Here is a 23668-nt window from a genome sequence, read left to right as displayed (position 1 = left end):
CAACCACTAAGATCTAAGTTGATGCAGATGAAGAGAATAGTTGTATGTTATAAGCTTTCTATAAATAGCAAATATGTTTTAGTAACAAAATTCACTTTTATCTCTCTCTCTCTCTCGTGTGTGTCTACAATCAGGTGAGAACCATGTCCCATTTGAGAACGTGCAGACAAATCCAAACCATTGATCTAGTATATCTAACGGTTGAAAATAAACAAAATTTTGTAATATTTATAAAAATGATCCGCTCGTTTTTTTTTACTTGATTTCTCATCTATTATATATTGCAGATTAATGGTTTGGATTTGTCCACAAGTTCTCACCCTGTGAATTGGTTCTCATATGATTAGGATTATATAAGCAAGGGGAAAAATGTAATTTTAGTCCTTCAATTGTTCATTGCTAGCGATTTTAGTACCTAACTTTTACTATGGCAATGTAAATCCCTAACTCTTCAAAAAAAAAAAAAAACTATTAAACTCTATTAGAATTTTACTTAGTACATGAATAGCATCATCTGTGTTCTTTATAACATTGTCAGTTTTGGTATTTCATGTGCAAAATAGAGATTTGACGGCATTTGTCGCTAAATTTTTCCTTTTCAATTGTGACACATCGTCCCTATTTTCCATACATGGCATTGTTAAAATAATGTTTTTTTTTTTAAATTTTATAAATGAAATGTTGAGACTAAACAATATATAATTAATAAAAAAAAACATTAAAAAGTACTAAAAGACCAATCTACTAAGTAAAATTTTAATAGAGTTTAATAGGAGTTAGGGATGTATATTGCAACGGTAAAAAGTTAGGGACTAAAACGGCTAGTAATGAACAATTGAGTTACTAAAATTGCAATTTCCCCTTAGCTTTAAGCAATTTTTCTTTTGAGTACCCTTTAAGCAATTTAAATTTAGTAAGAATCCCCTAAAAAGGAAAAGTTTAAATTTAGCGTGTGATAATAAATTATTATTTTAAGTTTCATATATGTTTTACCAAATATAGTTTATAATTATTTGTAACTTAAAATAACTTATAAACTCTACCAAATAGAGTATTACTTTGCTAGCAACTGCAGTTGATTATTTGAGACACATCCCATTATTTATTTTATCTACCAATTGCAAATGTTTGAGCGAGGGTGAAAATCTCCGGGATGCAATCTTTATATAACATATAATAATGAGTACCTAAAGAATAACGATGTAAAATTACAAAAATAACCCTATAAAAACTAAAACATTTAATAATTAAAATTAACACGTCTACCACTTTCCAACTAATCCTGACACAACTAATCCTAACACAACATTCTTGCCACTTTAGAGACTATTTGGTCACAAAGCTAACAACTCAAGAATAAAAATAGTAAGACATACTATTCCGCCACAAAGTTAACAATTTAGAAATAAAAAAAAGTAATACATATAATCAAAAAAAAAAAAAAAAAAGTTAGATATTTATCTTTAACTGAATACGACAAAAAAAAGGGTTATATTTTCCTATAAATTTCCATTTGGAATATATATAATAGTTAGAAGTAGGACATAAAGTAATGAATGATGTTTACCCCGCAAATTATATCGTGGACCGTGGTCCACAATGCATTGTGGACCGCCGTCCCAAAACGACATCGTTTTGATTAATGAAAACAGACGGATGAATTCGCGCCACTCACTTTCTTTTCATATATACTGCACTTTCTTTTCATATATACTGCAGTTACATTTCAACACAACTGCAGTTACCTTTTAACACAACTGCAGTTACTTTTTTATATAACTACAGTTTCATTCGATAATATAAAAACACAAAAATGAAACTGTTATTCAGTATCTGTTCATATACACTGCAGTTACATTTCAACACAACTACAGTTACATTTTGATATAACTACAGTTTCATTCGATAATATCAAACACAAATGTGAAACTGTTATTCAGTATCTTTTCATATACACTGCACTTTCTTTTCAACACAACTACAGTTACTTTTTGATATAACTACAGTTTCATTCGATAATATTAAAACAAATGTAAGGCAGTATCTTTTGGAATGAACTGTAGTGTTAATTACGGGGCTCCATCTCCCACTTACTAAAACAACGTCGTTTTGGGACCGCGGTCCACAATGCATTGTGGACCGCGGTCCACGATATAAGAACTGTGTTTACCCTACGTAAAAGTAATGAATTGCGATATGAAATTCTTTCCATTTGATATGATGAATAAATGAAGTATTTTCCCAAAAAAGGAAGTAAAAGGAAATTTGTCTTTATATGGTAAAAGTTTTGTACCTCTTTTCTGTAGATGGTAATTTCCTGAGATCTGACTTTTTTGACTTTCTTGATATAGTTGGAATTCAAAGAATTGTTAGGGTTAAAAGTGGATGCCATTAGTGCAAAATCTTTTACTTCCTTTTCTTCTTATCTTCTGATTTTTACCTTCTTTTACTATTTTTATGCAACACCTTCCTTGGGGATCAAAATCATTTTCCTACCCCTATTAGCCTATCATTTAGTCCCTTTTTAAATATATATATATATATATATATATATATGAAAATAGTTTAGCTTTTTTTTTTTTTTTTAAAAAAAAAATAGTTTAGCTTTAGACAACCTACTGTGAAGACATTCAAACCCCAAAAAAAAAAAAAAAAAAGCTAAACTATTTTCATATATATATATATATATATATATATATATATATGAAAATAGTTTAGCTTTTTTTTTTTTTTTTAAAAAAAAAAAAAAAAAAAAAAAAACAAACAAACAAAAATCCAGTTTCGGGTTGTATCGAGTATTAAAGGAACATATGATGATCGGCACCTTAGAATATACATACATATATATGTGTGTGTGATCCCTTGAGAATACAACGCTGGAAGAAAATTAAGAACCAATTTTAGCCTTACAGTTACATATGTAAAAATTGAACGGATTTGATTAAATTTTTTTAAAAAAATGTGGTGACATTTCCGTAATTATTGTCAACTTCACCTTGCAAATTTGAACAATTAAATATGTATTATGTAATAAGTAAATATGCATTACTGGATAAACTTTTAAAAAATAAATGAAAAAAACTAATTTTTAAATATAAATAGTAAATGATATACCCTACGCACTAAAAAGTGAACCTCTAAACCAAATTAAAACAAACAACTCGGTCATAAAGTCTAAAATTCAAACTCTAAGTATAATGCATTTTCGTATTTTTGAAAGTGAAATATTTTAATACTAAATGATTTCCGTAGCAACAAGATGGTGCATTCCTAGAAACTATTTAGATAGTTATTTTTAGAAAATCGTAAACAATATCTACTACATAATACTATACCAACTGCATTAATTATTTTTAGAAAAAAACTATAATAAACTTCTCATATATAATATTGCATTAATATATTTTGAATTATTTATTTAAATACAAACATTGGGTCGGATAAACTTTAAAACTCTTATTTGAGATATAATACCGATATATATAGGGTCTTTTATTTTAGGTAAGTATTTGTAGTCAAGTTCAAGACTTCTTTCCTTTAATTTCTGCTGAATTGCAGCTATTGTACATGTTCCCTATTTTGAAGTCTTCCTTGCTAAGGATTCCAAATTTAACTAGGGCAAAATCCTTTACCTATTGGAAAAAAATACAGACTTGAAATTTTAATAAAATTAATAATAGAATGACGCAACATATATATAATAGGTGTTACATCACTTTTATCCATTAGTAGTTTGCAAACAAGTTAGCTACTATAATAAGAGTTATATTAGATAATAATTAAATATGAATAAGTCTAGAGAAGCAAATTCGGGGATGGTTAACCCTTGAGGGTTGGTATGCGATTATCTTAGGAGATGGGTCTTTGGATTTTTTGTGAAAATTAATTTAACAGCCAGTTTTACATTTGAACTTTAGGGATTGAAAAACGGGTCAAATTAGTTAAAGAAAAATAGCTCATAAATGTGAACATTGAATTAGACGTTTAGACTTAGAAGCAATAATCAAGGCTTTTATAAAAGATTTTGGGATTGGTGTATAGAACACGTCCCAGCTCGACAGAGCTAAATCTTTGTTTACTGCGCACAAGAAGTCATTCACTTTTCCTGACATGTTTTCTCAAAATTTACATCTGTGACCAACTGAACTGCCTATACGAACAAGTTTGTAGTTCAAACTTATTAATACATGTCAACTGACAAATATACAATGAATATAAAATAAACATTTTTCTTAAAAAGACAACCCAGTCAACTATCATGAAGAAAATTGAGGAGGGAATCCATATCAGATCACCCATAATCTATGCAGGTTTTTCACATAATAACAGGACAAGCATTACATAATATATACCATTAATACCAAGATGATGCCAAATCTTGTAGGGTCCAATCTGCTGGAAACCTAACTGGTAAAAGTCACTAGGGAGTTGGGGAGATGAGAGATACAGATGGGCAGAATTGGGTTCCCAAATTAGGATAAAATTCATTAAAGTGACAACCTTAAAATGTCTGCCAGCAACAAATTTCCCCAAGCCATAAAAGCTTTTATTTCTGGCATATAGTCTTATCTTTCAATCAGCTATGAGTCACAGTAATGCACAGTTGAATAGGTGAATATACATACAGTTGTGTACAAACTACAGCAAGTATGAAAGGAAGCGGCGATTTCGCAGTCTGGAGATTGATAACAAAACCAGCATATAGTTTGCGCCTTAAGTTATCCCGAAATGTATTATCTGGTTTCTGGTTTTTTACAGATGTATATAAAGTGTGAATCCGGGTCTTCCATTACATAATCTGCAGGAAGTAAGCCAGCTTCGGTCAGAGGTATGGGTTCCAAATATGACTTCAAATCAGAGGTTGAATCTACAGACTTCTGAAATCCCGGTCTAGCTGCAAACAAGAACGAAATAGCATCAGGAAGCATGAGGTCGGGAGTTCAAACCCGTGTACATGTAGCAATACTCTCGAGACTCGAGAGAGAGTTGCCTTTAAATGAGTCTAATCGAGGCTTAGCTAGATTAGTCTTACGGGTAAGTACAACAAATTATACCATGAACCAGAGTCCATCTTGCATTGTGAACCTGGTCCAAAATGACATTCATATTGTGTACCTTCAATATGTTAACTGGAGGTACATAATATGTCAATTGTAATAGGTAAATTAACCAAAGGTTCTAAACGAAATCTATAATCCTCAACAGGCTAAAGAAGGACAGCAATCTTAACAACAATCTTGTACTAAGGTTTTCAGTTGCCATACAAATGTGTTTTACACAAAAAACAAGATATAAAAAATGATGGATGATAAACGGTGTAGAAGATCAAAACATGGGCAAATTCAACATAAGGAACTTACGTATGTTGTATAGCTCAATTTTCCAGTTGTAAACTGGTCGATTCAGATGAGGCATCCTCACTGAGGGATCACCATAGGTTATCTATATAAAAAAGCAAAATCATCAATATGAAATCCTAATATTTATAAGGGGAACTAATAACAAAAAGAATATTTCCGCTGATAATTACCAACATATAGACTCCACCAGGTTTCAGAAGCCTACAAAAGTAAAAACAATAATAAAATTTATCGGTAAGAAGAATACCAAAGCATTAGATGGATTGCAGCAAAAAGCGACAATATAAACTTAAAAGCCTATAAACGCTACAACCTGCTCACTTCCCCGAGCATTTGAGAAGCACTAATTGGAGCATTGGTACCACACTGAAAAGTTATAAGCATAGATGAAGAACGATGACAAAGAGATTATTGCATTTGAACCAGTTATAAGAGATAAAGAAACACCGAAAGAAAATCTCACCATTAATGAATCAAGAGTTCCTGTTGCAGGGATGAACAGATCGTGCATACAAAATCAAACATCAAAACGAATGTTACATTCCTAGAACACAAAACAAAATTATTTTTTGAAAATGCATATAAAACGAATCTTGCCTTTGTCAATGACACTATCAAATGATTCATCGGGGAATAAACTCATATCCCTAACATCCATTTGCATATCTGTCAAGTCACACGAGAAAAATTAACCACAAATATGTTCATTTTTGCCAAAAAAGAAAAAAAAGAAAAAAGAAAAAAGAAAATAATGCGTATTTGAATAGTTGTAGTTCATTAGTTACGATACATTGCAATTGTGGTATGTGCTCATGCTTCCTTTTCATCATATCAATAGCCACTGATGATATGTCAACATTCACTATGTCCTCATACCCATCCTTCACCATATCCTCCGACATAACTACAAAGCAAAAGATTTTCATTGAGCAACCTCAAAATAAATAACGAATTTGAAACTGAGATATGGCATCAATGTGTCATGCCATTGAACTTGATTGAGAGAGAGACATGGATGCGTTGTAGATTAAATAGTTCAAGCAAAGCTACAAAACGTTTGTATCATGTGACAGTTATATCCAATTATAATATGTAACCCTATAAACAATTCAATTCTCTTCACTTAGGTACTAATCGGTGGATATAATCATATATATTTGAACATGCTTTTATATATGTAAAGTAGTTTTTTGAAGACTTTATTTTTGAACTTTTAGTCATATAAAGTAGACAATACATTATATGTTCTTTAAAAATGATGTTATGTTGTAACTTTTTAAATAATTTATATACAAACTCAAGAAAGCCAGCTTAGATTGAATTTGGATATAACAGTCCTAAGGCATAAAGGTTTGCATATAAAACTAGCCCCAAACTTGCAATGGGTTCAAATAAAAAAACCTGCCCAACCCATCACCGGGTATCCCAAAAAACCCAATCCACACGAGGCATATTCGGGTAAATATATATGGATTAGATTGAAATTACCATCTCTAATTTCCCTGCCTAGCTTTCTATGGCAAATAGAGAGTATATAGTGAAGGTGAGAACCAATGAAAAACATGGCTACAAGTAGCACTCAGACTTTGGAAAGCATTCAACATAAAAACAAGGACCATCCCCTCCTACTCCTATATCACTCACTTTTGTGGAAAATGCAAAATCTTAGAAAGACAATCTTCTTTCATGCTAACATAGTAGCATATATACTAAGGACACAACAGTTGTCAAGTAGTGCAAAACTTTCAAAAAAATTTAATCTTTATGCATGGTAACATATATACTAAGGACAAAGCAGTAGTCAAGTAGTGCAAAACCTTAAAAAACACAATATTTTTGCATGGTAACATATCTACTAAGGACACAACTTATCAAGAACATAAAAGCTCTGAAAATTAGGAGGAAGGAACATATATGTTTGTGTGGGGACAAGTAGACAAGTAGTGCTCTGCTACTATTGGAACAGGATAAGAAAGGCATCAGAAAGAGGCAAAGAGCTCAAACAAAAAACTGTACTAAGGGCCTGTTTGGCTACAGAAAATATTTCCCATTTCTCAGCTAAAACAATAAACTGTACCAAGGGCCTGTTTGGTTACAGAAAATATTTCCCATTTCTCATCTCCAGTATTCCAAAGATTTTCAACAGTAGAATATCCAGAATCATGCCCTTTGGGCCTTTGGTATTAATACCAGTATGGAATAAATGCAAAAACCCTAGAATTTATATGGGGAATAAATATTTAAACGCCCAATAAATAAATAAAGAAATAATCTTTAAATAACCCAATCCAAAAATTCGCAAAATAAATAAATAAAGTATAGAGATGTAATAAGCACCAGATTACTGAACAAACAAAATGTCAAATTTACAAGCTCCGGGGCGTGTTCTATAAGAGAAAGATGCCATTTTTACCAAAGGAGCTTCGAGATTCTTCCAGTCAGCATTAAATTGAGAAATTTAAGGAAATGGGGGCAAAATTAACCGAAGATTAAGCAAATGTAAAACAAACAAACAAACAAAAAACTGAGCTAAGATAAAGAGAAAGATGAAGAATAAGGAGGAATTACCGGCATTACCGCAGCCGACCATGAGAACACGGGAGGAGGAGGGAATATATTTGCGGACGAAAGGGCGGAGAGCGGCGTAGCGCTGGTACCAGTCGAAGGGCCCACACCCAGCTTCCTGAACATAGCGAGCGTCCCAGTAAAGGGCGTCGCCGTAGTTGTAGGTGTTGCAGGCGGCCTCGTCTCTGTACATGTTGTCGTGGCGGCGGCGGTTGACGGTTTGTGGTGGTTGGAGTGGTTGCGGGGGGTGGGACTATTTGGGGAAGAAGGAAGCACTGCACTCGTATATACTTGGAGAGTAAAGTCTACGCGTACGTCTTCATCCTATGTTGTTTTCCCCTCGGTTTATCTGATCCGTACGTTGTTCAACATATGTTGTCTCCCATGTCCCAATGCCATTGGATTCAAGTATTGCCGACGTACTTAAAGCTTTCTATAATTAGTAGTTATTGCAATGAATTAATGCCCTTTTGTAGTATTTTATTTATTTATTTATTTATTTTTACAACCAGAGAAAATTGCAGCTAAAATCCAAATGTACGTACATGATAAATTTCACTCATGTGTTATAGTTCACAAACCACATAAGAGAAATTGATGAGAAATACTCCATGAGGTAACTCGCCTATTCGGCTCGGTATATGACTTGTACGTCATGAGGAGCACTCACTGATCTTGACTGATCCCGTGCTTGATCGGCCCGACCTTAATACGAAGCTCGAGCAAATAACTAATCATCGTTAGCCCTTTACCCGATCTTAGGATCAGAGGTCCGACGTACGTTAACTTGTCAGGACGATTAATCTGAGGCCACTCGAAGTGTATTAATCAAGACCCCTAATCTCAACCCTACCTCGTCATCTAGTGGCCAATCAGGAATATCGCGACACACGGACTTCATTGCACAACCACTGAGCTTGCCGACTGCATGCATGACATGTGTCAGGCATGCCGAGAGCTTGACATATGCTTATGCTAACCCCTACAAATAGCATATTAACTGCAAAGATAGAGGAGTTTTTTGACATTTTTAGCTAACCATAACCAACTTGAGACTTTCTGACCCACTATCACATTCCCTGAACTCAGCAACTTAAATCAACAAGTAGACCTATTTGAGTAATAATACAAGTTGAACTCAAACGCAACTACCTATTTGTATACCTTCGTGTATTAACCACATCATAAGTAGATCACATTAGAATAACTATAGTGACAGAGTTGATCGATAAAATATTAAAGTGTTGATAATAATCGAACACACATTCAATTAATTTCTAAATAATTAATGAAAAAAATTAACAAAGTTTATTCTAACAATTCACACCGTATTAAATAGTGAATATTATGTATTGGATAAACTAATATATTTTTATGATATTCTTTATTTGATTTTAATTTTCATTATGTTTAATGGGTCCATCCTCCTACATAATATTATTGAAAACAATTTCAATGTCACCTAGTATTGTGCTATATATGATTGATTTCAATTATCAAGTTAGAATTTGTACAATGAATTATTAGAAACGACTTAAATAATAGAAAGTGTCATCCATAATTAAGCAATTGCATACATTATTGAAATGATTTCATATAATATCAATATATCATGTTCGATTTGATAGTATCAAAATTTATTTTAATATTATACAAATACCACCACGTTTTTAATCAACATGGTTATTGATCTCTTTTTTTTTTTTTTTTTGAAAAACACATGGTTATTGATCAATAGTATATAATTTTTAATTGTTTAAATGCTGATTATATTTAATCAAATTAGAATGAATGGAACCGGGGCGGATACCCTGCCCACATTTGGACCCATTTTTTCAAAAGTAGTATTGGATGAAAAAATTACGCACGAAATAAAGGGAAGGGAATAATCGCCTTATCGGTCACCGCGGTTCGAAGTCGAGACTTCTGACTTCTCTTCTACCCTGAAGTCCTGAACCGACCCGGTCGAGATTATGGAGCCATCGGCGGCGGACCTCCGGCGTCCGCCGAAGAAAGCTAGGAGGACGAGAATTCAAGACCTCAGCGATGACTCCCTCGGAATGATTTTTTCCTTCCTCGATCTCACCGGGGTTATTCGCTGCTCTGTCGTCTGCTCATCTTGGTAAGCCTTTACAAACTATGTAGAAAAGAAAGGATACGATACAAAGCAATAGAGAAATCACCGCCTCGCGGAGGGCATGTTGAGCTTGAAAATAAGCTAAATTTACATAAAGTCTGCTCATTTATGCACTGTTTTTTCTATTTGTTTTATTCACGAAGTTATGAGCCAGTAGAAGGTTGTATACACACCTCTAACCTAATACTGCATTGCAGGGAAATTAATTTGATTATCAAAATCTTTTCCTTTAGTAAATGCTTATAATAATACATAGTGGCTGGTTTGAATTGCAAAGTTATTATTTTTTCATTTTAATTTTTTGTTGGTTATTTGATTGTTTTATCTTTTCCCAGAAAATTGGAAATGGGCTACAAGGTCTCTGCCTCTCTGGCAATTTAAGGTTACACTAAATTGGTCAATTGACTCACCTTATCAAAAACTTTCACAGACCAAAACAAAATAATTTCCATGTAATAGTTTCTCCAAGTAGTTGACTTTTGAGATGAAATATCTGACTTAGAGAAGTAGATGTATGTATGCAAACATGTTGGAAATACCAAGACTTCTTTTCAGTTTATAAATAAGTTTGACACAGTATTGTGGACTTATTAGTGATGACAGTGGTACATCATCATCCATGCTAGAAATATCAGCAGGCTGTACATTGTGACTTGATAGACAATAGTGATAAAAGTTTTATTTTTCCCCCCCTGTGAAGGAGAAAAGTCATTCACAGACAGTATCAGCAGCTACAGAAAAATGATCCTGATGACCACGGTCAGATATCTTTACCTACAAGATCATTTAATGAAATAGCTATGCTAGCGCACAGGGTTGCCTTCGAGGACACTCCTGCCAAAGTTTTCCAGTGGAGAGGCCATTCAGTCGGGTTAGTTTTATTGACTTCTTTAGCATGTTTGGGTTAACTGTTGTTATGCTGAAATTTTAGGATATTATAATGAAGTCTTTGTAGCTGATGTTGTACTTGATGAGTTGAGGTTTAGCTCACTTTTGCTTAATAGCGTTGACATTGAAAACTATTGGACTTTGGGCTTTGAACTGTCCTTTTGATGACTCTATGTTTGTATAAATCTTCTTCTAACTTTGCATTCTATTAGGGTTAATCAGTGCCGGATGAAGATGGGACATTTTCTTACTGGTGTGGGTGATAAGGTAGGGAATTTTCCTTGTAAACAATACTTCAATTTATTCTCCGTTCTATATGTCAATAATTGTGCCCTTTGGACTTTTAGTTCTACATTGCACCTCATTTCCATATGGATCAGAAACACTTTGATGAAGAGAGATATGTACGGTATTGTTTGAAAGTATGGAACCATGTTTTCTGATCTTAATACCACATGCCAGCTTGACAACAGGAATGTTCTGCCTATAATGATTTAATGCTTTAGATTTCCTATGTTGGTGGCATGGGAAAGTTCATTAGTATCCTAGCATTGGCTGCTTAATACTTATTAACCAGGGGATTTTCTCTTTGATTCAAAGCAGACGAATTTGATATGATATTCTACTTGGCTATGTTTTATAGCCTAGTGAAGTAGTATTCTGTGGTGTGCAGTTCCTGAGTATCCTGGCTGACTTGCAATGACCTCTTGTTGATCATTGTAGGTTATCATTTGTTGATAACATTTCTTTTTGATATTTTTAATCTTCATTTATTTATTTTGCATTCATTGATTTGTTTTCTTTGTCAAGAAAATTTTGCCTACAAAGTTTGGCATCCCATGTTCTTCATTACGCAAATTTTTGAGCTGATAATCTTGTTAGTATTGGTTATAATTCTAAAACTCTCTAGATTATTTTGTTTTCTCTAATTTGCCTGCCAAAATTAGAGGATGGCTTAATTGTTCTTGATCAATGACAGTTTCCTCATATTCATGTTTGTAACTTAGTTATTTTGATAATTCGGTAGGGGTTTGCCTAACCCTCCACCAAGCCAGTGGATTTCCATATAAAAAAGTATATGGCATATTTATTTAAGAAATAATTAAAATCAATAGCATAGTGGCAAATTCAGTAAGAACTAGATGGCAAACTGAAAATTTCCTTTCTTCTGGCTGACTTTCAATTGCTTGGGGGCTATGATCTTCTTGGTCATTGAATATTACTAGGATCTCTTAGTTTATAACCTTAAACTTATGACTTTCATTTATTTCTCACGTCTACTTCTAAAATACTGGTTGATATCTTTGCATGCGTGCCTCACTGACTGCTATTCCGCAATCCCAAAAATCTAGGTCATGCGACTCTGGTCAGCAGAAAGTTACAAATGCTTGGATGAATACGTCCTCCCTGATAAAGCCCCTCTAATTGATTTTGATTTTGATGAGAGCAAGGTAATATTAAGCACAAAATGTATTCCTATTACTTATAAGTTATAATTACATGCAAAGACTCCAAAGTGGTGATATTTGCACATTTTCATGTTTGTAATTTATAATTATTTTAATATAAACTGTCATGAAATAAGTTATAGTATTCAGCATAGAAGGCAAGTAAATAGATAGTTACAAGGATGAGATAAGAAAAGAAGGCGTGCCTCCGTGATTGTTAGTGTAGCAATTATAAAGATAACTTGTCAGCAAATATAGGACGTGGTTTGTCTATATTGAAGAAGATTTCTCAACTATCTATGCACTTAGTGAGAAAAGTGGGACTATATCAGTTTATCATGGAGAAGTTGGCACTTGGCAGGAAGTGTAGATAGTAGTATGAAATGGATAATCCAAAGGATACATATTTCCTGGCTTAGCAGTAAGAGTTATACCAGGTAGAGTTGAATTGGAAAAAATAGATATATCTATCCATCGCCAAAGGGTAATGGGATAAGGCTTGAGCTGAAGTTTGACCTCCATCCTGCCACTGAGGGATATGCAGGGTGTGGATTACTTGAGTCAAAGCCCTTCTATATTTTCTTGTTTTCTAGTAACATTTATATTTCCACCTTTGCTGATTATGGGCCTTTGCATGTAGGTTGTTGGTTTGGTTGGTACCCGGATATGTATATGGAGTCGGACTGAAACAAGAAGTATACTATCCTCACGTGATGCCTTGTTCCCAAAGGGACTCTGTATGCGGTGCGCAATAACTTTTCCTTGTTTTTATTTTTTTTATTTTTAAATTGTTCAAATGTTTTGATGCCTGTGATATCTGAATAGCTTCATGCATATTCTTTTCTTGGACAGCTAAATTTTGAATAAAATAAGCTTTTATCAATAGCTAATTTTCTTGTCCAACTTCTTAGCACCTAAAGAGAAGTCTATGTTAAAATGTGAGGGTAAATAATCAATATTGTGGCCATTGGGGTTAAGCATTTGCATAATTGCATTATGATATTCTTAGGAGTTTTAGTTATTGACATGGCTGCTGAGCCTGCTTCTATGTAATTTTTTGTTTCATTTGTCTGATATGATTTTCATTTACACATGAAGCTTCTGTTTGGTTGTAAGTTTCTCATTATCCTTTTTTGCAGTTATGTTGATCCAGAAGCTGCGATTGGATGTGAGGATGGGAAAGTCCGCATATTTGATCTGTACAGCAGAAAATTAACTCAAATAATTAAGTATGATTCTTTAGGCCAACTTATTCCCGTGCTAATTTCTTTTACAGAAATTCTGAAAGTTTCATATTTCTGTTTTTTTTTTGGAGAGTATAGTTTTAACTTTGTCATCTTTGTTCTGCAATTTAAAGGAGGCAGTATGGCTATAATGGATGGTGTCTCACTCATCTTTGTATGTTTACCCCACTTTGGCAGGATGCATGATGCACCCGTAACTTGCTTATCTTTTAGTGATGATCAATTGCTTTTCGGTGGTTCTAGTCAGGGTCGTAGCATTGCATTGTTGGACCTTTCCTCTGGTCAGCAAGTATCTTTACTGGGGTCTACTTATGCTTCAGGTTTTTCTCCCCTTCCCACCTTATACATATCCCCTCCGCTTTTTAATACGATGTAATGTGGGGTCTAATTCACTCTTCTTGTTTTCCTTATAAGTCGGAATCAAGACCTTGTGTTTCAATCCTGGCTCCAATTATTTGTTCGCTGGATCCACCGCTGGACATGCATGTTGTTGGGACCTTAGGTATGCAAAACCTTAGAAGTTGCTAAATAGCAAAACATTCTTCTTTCTTCTTCTTAACAGGATAAACAAAGATCCTGTTAACATCTAGGGTTAACAGGATCTTTGTTTACCATAAATTATACCAAACAACTATTAGCTAACAGCTAATTTACCAAACACCTTTCTACAATCAGCTAATGTTATCTACTAGTTATACCCTCTAACCCAATCAGCTAACAGCCATTTTCCAAACAGGGCCACTAGCTTTTGAACTATCCACGCTCACATAACATTTACTTCACACAAGTAGCTGCGGATGATGAACATTTGAAATGTTAACCAATTCTCTGTTTTCATTCGAGTATAGGAAGCAAAACAGAACCCTCTGGGAAGAACGAGTGAGTCCCAACGTTCTTTACTCCATGCATCATCTCCGAAATGACAAATCAACATTAGTCATCGGTGGGATAGATGGCGTCTTGAGAGTGGTGGACCAGGATAGCGGTGAAGTGATCGCGACACATATCATGGAAGAAAGCAGCAGCAGCAGGAGCGCATCTCGCCCGTCTGACAGAAATCTAACTGTGAGGAAAGCGAAAAAGATTTCCTCAAGTGATCGCATTGATCTGATGTCTAAAGCTTGTAGACCAAGAATCACTTGCTTGGCTGTTGGAATGAGGAAGGTTGTGACTACACATAATGATAACTATATCAGGGTTTGGAAATTTAAGTAGTTATAAGTTTTCAACAATATATTCTTTGGTGTCATATTCTCCTATATTTAGTTGTTGCATAGGGAGGGTTTCGATTATTGTGAAGTCAATTTGATATTAAACACTATTCATGATATTTGGATTTACCTTATTAATGTTTTTAATAATATTATGTTCTAATGCTTTTGTAACTGGTGAAGTTTGATGGAACTATGGAAGTAGGAATCGGTATGGCGATAGGAGGGGCATATTTCTGTATCTTTCAAGGAAAAATTAATTCGAATTTGACTCGGGTTAAGTTGTACTTGGCCTACAATTTTTTAACGTTAGTCCTTATTAATTGTTCCAAACTATAATTCATTGATTTCGGTCTTGCTTATTGATGGCTTCATACTATTGAGTTTGATGGGGGATGAACAGGATGTATATGTATGATTTTGATTGTTATAACACTTTTCTGCCGCTAGGCGCATGTTTGACAGCCATGCGCGGCGTGCAAGGCTAAAGAACATGCTCGTGGGTCCCACTATTTCTGAAATAACTCTTGTTTTGCAGGAGATTAAATTGTCCTCTCTTTCTCCGCAATGTTGACACCTACTTCTTAGAAAACCTTGAATAAACCTTCAAATAACTTCTATAATAGATGTTCTTATAGGCAAATTAATCTGTCCCGAGTTCAAAATATGCAATTAACATACTGAATATTCACAATTTATATACGAAATGTTCACAATTCAAATGGTGATCATTCAATAGGTAAATAGACATAAGTTCACCTTGCACACAGGTTCATGGTATAACTATTGCATATTATAAGGAACTGCAATTTTATAGGAGAGAAAAGCCCAACAATTCTGACCCATTGGGCTGATCCGATCCAGTCCAGTCCAGTCATTATCCCCAAAATCAGATTTCAGAATTAGAGCAATTTCTCATAGAACCCTAAACTAGTAAGCTTTGGTTTCCCAGTGGCCGTGGGGTCATCTACAGAGAGCCATGGTGTGCATTCGGAAGGCGACGATCGATGACCTGCTGGCAATGCAGGCCTGCAATCTGCTGTGCTTGCCGGAGAACTACCAGATGAAGTACTACATCTACCACATCCTCTCATGGCCGCAGCTGCTATATGTGGCCGAGGACTACAACGGCAAAATCGTCGGCTACGTGCTGGCCAAGATGGATGAGGAGGCCACCGAGTGCCATGGCCACATCACCTCTCTCGCCGTCCTCCGCACTCATCGGAAACTCGGCCTTGCCACCAAGCTTATGACTGCTGCGCAGAACGCAATGGAACAGGTCCTTCTCTACCTTAAATTTGGAAAGTTGCTCTTTTCGTCTCGATGCTGGATTTTGCTTAAATTGAATTCTATAATGATTATCTGTCTGCTTGCTTTTATATTATATATATGTGTGTGTGTGTGTGTGTGTGTGTGTGTGATGATGATTATATGGAAAATAGTGATTTTTAGCGTTTATATATGTGTGTGTGTGTGTGAAAAGGGTGATGATTATATGGAAAATAGTGATTTTTAGTGTTTGCAATGAAATCTGGGGAATTTTGCTGTTCTTTTTTTTTGGTTCGATAGATTTTGGGATTTCATTTTGAATATCTTCTGGCTGTTAAGAAAACTGAAAGCTTGGTACGATTGGGTTTGCAGGTACTGCTGGGGTTATATGTTGGAGTGACTTCAATACTTTGTGTTGCTTCTGAGATTTTTTGCTTCAATTTCTATTTTAGGTTGTATTGTTGTTTCTTACTTGAACAATTGCCTAATAAAGTAACGATGGATGCTTAATGGTGGGTTTACCCAAGAAGAGTTAAAAATGAATTCATAGGTGTAACTAAAATGTTCACGACATGTCTTTGGCCGCTACAGAATGAATTCAGATTTCAGAGAGTATAAAAGAAAAAGTTAATTACTCTGTGCAAGTTGCCATGATTTTCTAGAGGTGAGGGTAGCCTAGCTGAATAGAGCAATGCATTCATGTAGCCAACACTTGATAATAAGAAAAACTCCAAGTTCATTGCTGCTAGGTTGTTGATTCTACCCTTTTTTTTTTCTCTCTGGCTGTTTCATGGTCACTTAATTATGGCCCTGTTTGGTAAATGGCTGTTGGCTGATTGGGTTAGAAGGTATGATTTGTTGATAATATTAGCTGATTGTAAAAAGTTGTTTGATAAATTAGCTGTTAGCTGATAGCTGTTTGGTATAATTTCTTTTATCAAAAAGCTAATTGAAAAGGCTGCTTTGAGTAGCCTTTTGAATTTTAGCATTTTGGAGTTACAAAAAGCTTATTAACCAAACAACTAATAGTGGTCAAATAAGCCAAAATTGGCTGATAGACTGATTATTTACCAAACAGGGCCTATATGTTCAAGTAAAAGGGCATTTTGAATCTTTTTTCAACAAATTATTCCCTTAATGCTTGCTTATAAGTTTAAAATGACATTTGAAAACATCAGTTTTGCCCTCATTCTTTTCCCTTGGATGGTCATTGAATGACATTGTACTTTATGTTCTCAACTTACATCTCAATATGGCATCCGTATCAGGTCTTTGGGGCAGAATATGTGTCATTGCATGTAAGGAAAAGTAACAGGGCAGCATTTAAGTTGTACACTGAGACATTAGGATACAAGATTCATGATTTAGAGGCAAAGTACTACGCAGATGGTGAAGATGCCTATGATATGAGGAAGCAATTGAAGGGTAAGAAGCATCAGCACCAACACCACCACCACCACCACAGTGGAGGGTGTTGCTCTGGGGAAGTGAGAACTGAAGGAAAGGATGGTGTGGCAGAAGAGAAGGCACAGTCATAGGCAACTGTGCGTACCATGGTGCATTCCATCACTCTTTCTCACTATACATAAATTATTGTGCTTTGAAGAAGCTGAAATCTTGTTACCATATGAAAACATTGTTCTTTAAGAATTGATACTTTGTTTTCTCTGCTAATACTGAAACCTTCTCTTGCACGCATGTGCCCGTACCTTTATGTGTACTGATTTCTCTTCCATTAATTTACTTGTCTTTTTGAAAACCAATATAGAGATGAAGTTTTAAATATGTTGATTATACACACACCCACACCCAAACCCACAATCCCCTCTCTACAATGGGAATTAGATAGAATCCAGGTTTTCTTAAATCCCTGAAAGAGTAAAGACTAAAAGACTTGTAGAATAGTAAAGCTTTCAAGAGTATACTTCTTTTTTGGGTACAAGAAGAAAATGCTTTTATTTGCACGTAGAAACTTCCACATAGTTGCTACATATTGTAGTTGAATATTCTAGTTTCAAGGTTGCACACGCATATTGCTATTTCTTGGAAACTTGTCATATGTGCATTATGCAAAAGTGTGCAGTGTGCTGTCTATTTTGGTTAAAAGACCAAACTTTCTTTTTTCGTATCATAGTTGCTAAAGTCATGATTGGAGAAACCAATAATTCTAGGTTGCTTCCCTCCCTAAAATGGTGGTTGGATTTCTTTTTGTGCTGCTTGTTCATTTCTTATCCTTGACACTTCCTATGTAATATTCCCTCCAGACCATAGAGATTCTTCATGCCTCTGACATCTTACCTTATCATCTTAATCTGTTTTATATTAAGGAAAATGTTAGCAAGTGGGCACTTAAGAACTTAGAGCATTTTTATCAATGGAGTTTTTTCGCGGTTTTTGTAAGTGTGATTAGGAAAGAGAGGATGAAAAAAAAAAACAAATTTGATATTTAAAAAAATATAAAATCAGTTGTGTTAGGTGCGCCTGATGTGCATGCGCTCAGTGGGCGCTGCTGTGCGCGAAACGCCCGCCCTTGCTTCCCCACCCCACTTGTCAGTCAAGAACCCCATCCTTGCAGGAGCTCTTTATTTTTCTCTCTCCAACTCTCTCTCTCCTCCATGTGGGCTATGTATCTTACATAAACCACTAAATAACCACGGATAGTCATGCTCTTACATATTCTTTTTCTATTCATTTTAGCTTAGTCATACACACGTGTGAACCACATGTGTGATGAACTAATATATACCTGTAAAGTTGAGTTTTATAGATTGCACTTTTAGACTGCACAGATGATTAGAGTGCTTTTGGACAGCCAAAAAGGGTATTCAGAAAGAGGCAAATATCCACAAAATCCCAATATGGAACACATCTTTAAGGTGAACCCATTGCTCATAAATAAAGAATATGATAATCTAATTAAAATAATAATACAGAAGTCTACCTAACTAAGATGGTGCTAATAAAATACTCTTGGACTGAGCTTGGGTGAAGAAACCCATTATTCTAATTACACAAAAAAGTGGACTCGAGCCGAATTCAGATTAGTCCCACAGTGGTGAAGATATCGGATGCGGGTGGTCCAAGAAGAGCATCCAAGACATTATCATGATCTTCCCCCACCATTGATGTGGCAACATCAGGCTAGGGCCAACCCTAATTCCAGTCCTTGGTCCTTATTGATGGTGGTCAATAAAGAGAGGTACCCCCCCTATGTACACATTGGTTGGGTTAGTTGAAAAAAACTGCATGACTATTATCTGAACTGCCTTGCAAATCGACCGGGGACCCTAGGGGTTGGCACAACCATATCGTGCCCCTCTTTTATCGAAATTATGCGGTCGTGGATCGTTTTGTCAAACAACCTGCTCTCGGGGCTCTCAGCGTAGCAGACATAGTAACATCCCACACAAGCTTGTGGCACAGCCATGGCAATCCTTGTCTGTCACATGTTTGATTTGCAAAATTTTTATCACATGGCCAAGTGGATATGTATATTATATGTTAAGGAACAAGTGGGGTTAAGGTGTGAAGACTAACCAAAAGGTATCCTATGTAGGCTGCCAAGAACGACAGGGTGGCCGTGAAGTTCCTGTACACGGTGGCTGTCCAAGCAGCCACCACGATCGCACAGATGGACCCACTGCATATTCCGGTGAGGAAGCAAATGGCACTCGTCATGTCAGAATCGACAATCTGCTCCATTTCCCGCATCTGAAATAGCTCCCAAGTGTCTTGCGAGGCTTTCACGAAACTTTTCCCATAAGCAGCAATCTGTGGAATGTAAGCCATTGTTGAAACTCAATTCAAACTTCCAAATAATGAAACAATTTTTTTAAAAAAATATTGCAAATACTAATCAGTACTTCATAATACAAACAGCTGTCAAAGGTCAATGATTGCAATGGAACAACAACAATTGTATGTACCTCAAAACATTAAAGATTGTATCGTATAATTAAACAGTATGAAGATAGGAATCTCAACAAAATGGAACAGGGTTAGAAGGTCAGCATCAATGAGGCAGACATTATATTATTATACAACAGGTGACTCTAAAGCACAAAGAATAAATTTCGAGTAGTTTCTTCAATCACCGTTTTAAGTAACAATGAAATAAAATAAAGGCGAGAAGAATGTAAGAAAAGGAAATTCCACAAGTAGGAAAAGAATCACAGCTAAATTACCTGAACATAGGCCCAGCCATTGCCACGCTTGAAGATGGAGTCCATGACTTTCAGGCCACAGCGAGCGCAGCAAAACATGAACTCATCTTCTCCCTCGAGCAAATTCAACCCGCGTGCCACAATCCTGAGAGCCTCAATGGTGGGCACGAAGAGAGAGCCAAGGCAGGCGCTTCCGAGGTTGTTAGACAAAGCTCGTTGGAAGCAAAACTTAGTACGAGATTGCATTCCCCTAAGGTAATACAGGGCGACCACCCTACTAACAGTCAAGTTCACCACGTTCCTCATCACCTCCGTGATCCAAGCCATGCTCACTACCATTGCAATGATTATCAGTGGTGGGAAGTAGAAATTTATGGCCCCAATAACCGCCAAAACCCACAACAACATCCAAACAAACCCAGCCCCAAGCATCCAATAAGTAGGCTCATTCAAGTCCCCAAATTTGGGAACCGGTTCGAGGGCCTTGATCATGATATCACAAAAGAACCCTGTTCTTGGTGTGACCCAACACGAGTACAACCCATTCCCTATCGCAAAGAAAATGAAAACAACCCCTAATCCATCTGTGGCGGGTCTTTGAAAGCAAATTAGGAGGATTCCAGCTGCTAGAGTGAAGATAAAAGAGCTCCAAAGTATGAAATGGACCATGAATCTAGGCCACATTCTAAACCCCTTCTGCCACAAGAGTGCCAGTGTTATGCTAAGAAAACTAGCACCCACCACCTGTGGCAGAAAATACCTCAATAACCTTTCCTCTTTGATCTTAGCATCCCCTGCTTCTATTAGGCCTTCAACCCCCTTGAATACAAGAAATCCCACTAGCCCTACAGCCGCTACCAGATGCAGAAGAAACAGAAACAGAGAAAACTTGTTTGTGTATGCTCTTGAATTCAGTGTTGTCACTGCACGTTGCTAGTCAAGCAGAAAAAATGAAAATTCCATTACAATTTGCTGTTTTGGTTTTCCAAAAGCAAAAACAAAGAAAGTGATTGGGACAACCCCAGTCCAGCCAAGTTAGTTAGACAGTTTAACTTAGTACACCATTACTAATTTCTGCTCCCAGTGAGAGCGACCTATTGGTCATTTGAACAAGACATGATCAGACTATTAACTTGATAATTGTTACAAAAGACTCCCACTAAGAGCGACTATAGGCCATTTTAGCAAGTATCCAACACCTTAGTTTACTCCTATTACAATGTGTATCTGTTCATAACTACTTTCTTAACCTATTGAAGCACAAAAGTAAAGGCTCGAATTCACAACCTCGCATATGAAAGAACAATTTAGTGACTCTAGACCACAAGGTCCTTGGCATTTTCTTGGTCAAAGAAAAAGAAAAAAAGAGTTGATCTTTATGACTTACTTGGGGGGTAACCGTGACGGTAGGGATGGAGCGCGGCTGGGAAGACGGGGGAGGAGGAGGAGAAGGAGAAGGTGAAATGTGAGGCGGCGGAGAGGGGGAAGGTTGAGGCGGCGGAGAAGGAGAAGGGATAGGAGGGTGGGAAGGAGAAGGAGAAGGGCGAGGCGGTTGAGGAGGAGGAGGATGAGAACGGCGAGGCGGTTGAGGAGGAGAAGGTGAAGCAACTCTAATGGCACTTTCCATTACAAGCCGAAGAGGGTTTGTAGCACTCAGCCTTTGCATTCTCCCCATGTGAAAACCACCACCACCACCCCCCTCCGGCGCCGGCGCCGCCGGTGGGTAGTAGTTGTAACTCCCTCCCGCCTGAAAACCCATCTCTCCTCTCTCCGCATCTCTCTGTGCTTCTCTTTCTTCATTCTCTCTCTCAACCACCTAAACAAAAAAAAAAAAAAAAACAAAAACAAAAAAAAGAAATAAAAGAAATCCCAGTTAAAAAAATATAATCTTTCCCAAGAATACTGAACTGAAGAAGCAAAAAGAGAGAGAGCAAAGTAGCTTACAGGTTCCGAGGCGCCCATTGAGGGTGGATCGAGGCGGCGCGTGGAGGATGATGGGGAGGAGAGTTTAGATTTTGTTGGTATGTGGTGGCTGATGTTTCAAACGTTGCCAGCAAACATCACCACTCCGCACAGCTTTTACTTCTTACCTCATAGGCGCATTAACAAACATGCTTTAGACTATTGGGACGCGCCGACCGTATCGCGTGCGGCCACGCTCTAACGGCAGTGGAGACGGGGTGTTAGGCGTGAGCCGCCACGACAGTTTCGATTGCTGAGACGGGTTCGAGTGCGTGGATGGACCATAGTTGGTTATTTTAGGGATATTCGCACGTGGGTAATTTTTATTTTTTATTTTTTTGGTCAACTTTGAAGTCAATTGGAGCGTGATAAAGTAATTCAGAGTAAAATAATTCTTCCGTTCTATAACATGCACTCTCAAATTGCACTCTCTAATATGACAGATACTATTTTGTTCATGTGGACATATGTAAAAGTGTTTATATCAAAATTTAGGACATATTGCAGTGTCATGTTTTAACTCAAATTGCACTGAAGAAATTTTTAAAATATATATATATATATATATATATATATATTACTTATTTAATGATTTAATTGTACACATTTTAAATTTAGTGACCTAATAGTAAAAAACAAGGCATGTAAGTTTAGTATCCTATTTGACACATTTATTTATTTATTTTTATATTCATTGATTAGATCATTGTAATTCTCCAACTTTATATGAAAGTGTAATTAGATCATTGAAGTTATGAAAAGTACAATTAAACACTTCAACTTATCATTTTGGTGCATATGGACCTAATAATTGGTTAGTAACCTATAAGAACAAGTCCTTAGGGTTTCGATGATGCTTCAAACGAAAATTGACGACCAATAAATGGTCGCCAATCGTTTTCTTTGAAAAAAAGGTGACCAGTCGCTTCTCAATTGGAAAAAGCAACCAGCTATTCACCTTCTCCCATTTGAGAAGGTGACCTCGTTTGGTGGCCTTTTATATGAATAAGGCAACCATCTTCTTCGTCGATCAGAAGAAGACAACCAGTCTTTTTTTTTTTGAACGATGACGATCAACAACAACTAGTAACGTCGTATTCATTTAATTGATTTTAATAAATTTAACTGTTTAATTACACCTGTAAGCCTAATTATACTTTCTTGTAAAATTAAAAACATATTTAACTCTTATCTCTTAAAATAATCTTAGTTAATCAATTATCATATGTAATATAAAATTATAATTTTACTACAAAATAATTCTATCATATTCAAACTAGTTATTGCACTCACGTCTCCCGCAACCGTTACTTAAGAGCCATAACCGTTTCTTTGACTAGATCAACGACAGAGATGTGAAGTCAAGGTGAGGTATGTGGGTTGTGCTGGAACCACCTTATCAAATTTGCTTGCTGGCCGTG

The 23668-nt window shown here is 35.9% G+C and overlaps 4 protein-coding genes across 5 annotated transcripts; 2 read left to right on the top strand and 2 right to left on the bottom strand.

The window, feature by feature from the left end:
- Nucleotides 1–4459: 4459 nt before the first annotated feature.
- Nucleotides 4460–8309, bottom strand: LOC116015292 (EEF1A lysine methyltransferase 4). Its single transcript, XM_031255333.1, has 8 exons — nt 7929–8309; nt 6151–6264; nt 5958–6026; nt 5824–5843; nt 5674–5726; nt 5531–5561; nt 5361–5442; nt 4460–4894 (listed from the first exon to the last, which is right to left on the bottom strand). Exons 1-8 carry the CDS (start codon nt 8116–8118, stop codon nt 4734–4736), a joined length of 720 nt encoding a protein of 239 aa, XP_031111193.1. The 5' UTR covers nt 8119–8309; the 3' UTR covers nt 4460–4733.
- A 1507-nt stretch (nt 8310–9816) lies between these two features.
- On the top strand, nt 9817–15046 carry LOC116017338 (F-box/WD-40 repeat-containing protein At3g52030). The gene is made up of 9 exons (XM_031257900.1): nt 9817–10047; nt 10763–10933; nt 11163–11217; nt 12303–12401; nt 13039–13142; nt 13538–13627; nt 13820–13962; nt 14057–14144; nt 14491–15046. Exons 1-9 carry the CDS (start codon nt 9899–9901, stop codon nt 14855–14857), a joined length of 1266 nt encoding a protein of 421 aa, XP_031113760.1. The 5' UTR covers nt 9817–9898; the 3' UTR covers nt 14858–15046.
- Nucleotides 15047–15771: 725 nt separating this feature from the next.
- On the top strand, nt 15772–17885 carry LOC116015246 (N-terminal acetyltransferase A complex catalytic subunit NAA10). Of its 2 annotated transcripts, XM_031255276.1 has the most exons (3): nt 15772–16132; nt 17391–17706; nt 17747–17885. In XM_031255276.1, exons 1-2 carry the CDS (start codon nt 15833–15835, stop codon nt 17658–17660), a joined length of 570 nt encoding a protein of 189 aa, XP_031111136.1. In that variant the 5' UTR covers nt 15772–15832; the 3' UTR covers nt 17661–17706; nt 17747–17885. The 2 variants fall into 2 exon arrangements, with proteins under 2 accessions (XP_031111136.1, XP_031111135.1); XM_031255275.1 differs by having other exon boundaries at nt 17391–17885.
- Nucleotides 17886–18981: 1096 nt separating this feature from the next.
- Nucleotides 18982–22678, bottom strand: LOC116017207 (protein pns1). Its single transcript, XM_031257742.1, has 5 exons — nt 22230–22678; nt 21673–22101; nt 20307–21218; nt 19660–19893; nt 18982–19561 (listed from the first exon to the last, which is right to left on the bottom strand). Exons 1-5 carry the CDS (start codon nt 22245–22247, stop codon nt 19376–19378), a joined length of 1779 nt encoding a protein of 592 aa, XP_031113602.1. The 5' UTR covers nt 22248–22678; the 3' UTR covers nt 18982–19375.
- Between the last annotated feature and the right edge of the window lie 990 nt (nt 22679–23668).

This window comes from Ipomoea triloba, chromosome 4 (assembly GCF_003576645.1).
Source record: "Ipomoea triloba cultivar NCNSP0323 chromosome 4, ASM357664v1".
Lineage (NCBI taxonomy): Eukaryota > Viridiplantae > Streptophyta > Magnoliopsida > Solanales > Convolvulaceae > Ipomoea > Ipomoea triloba.
Note: the sequence above shows the minus strand (reverse complement) of the source record. Positions and strands in the feature narration are given on the sequence as shown.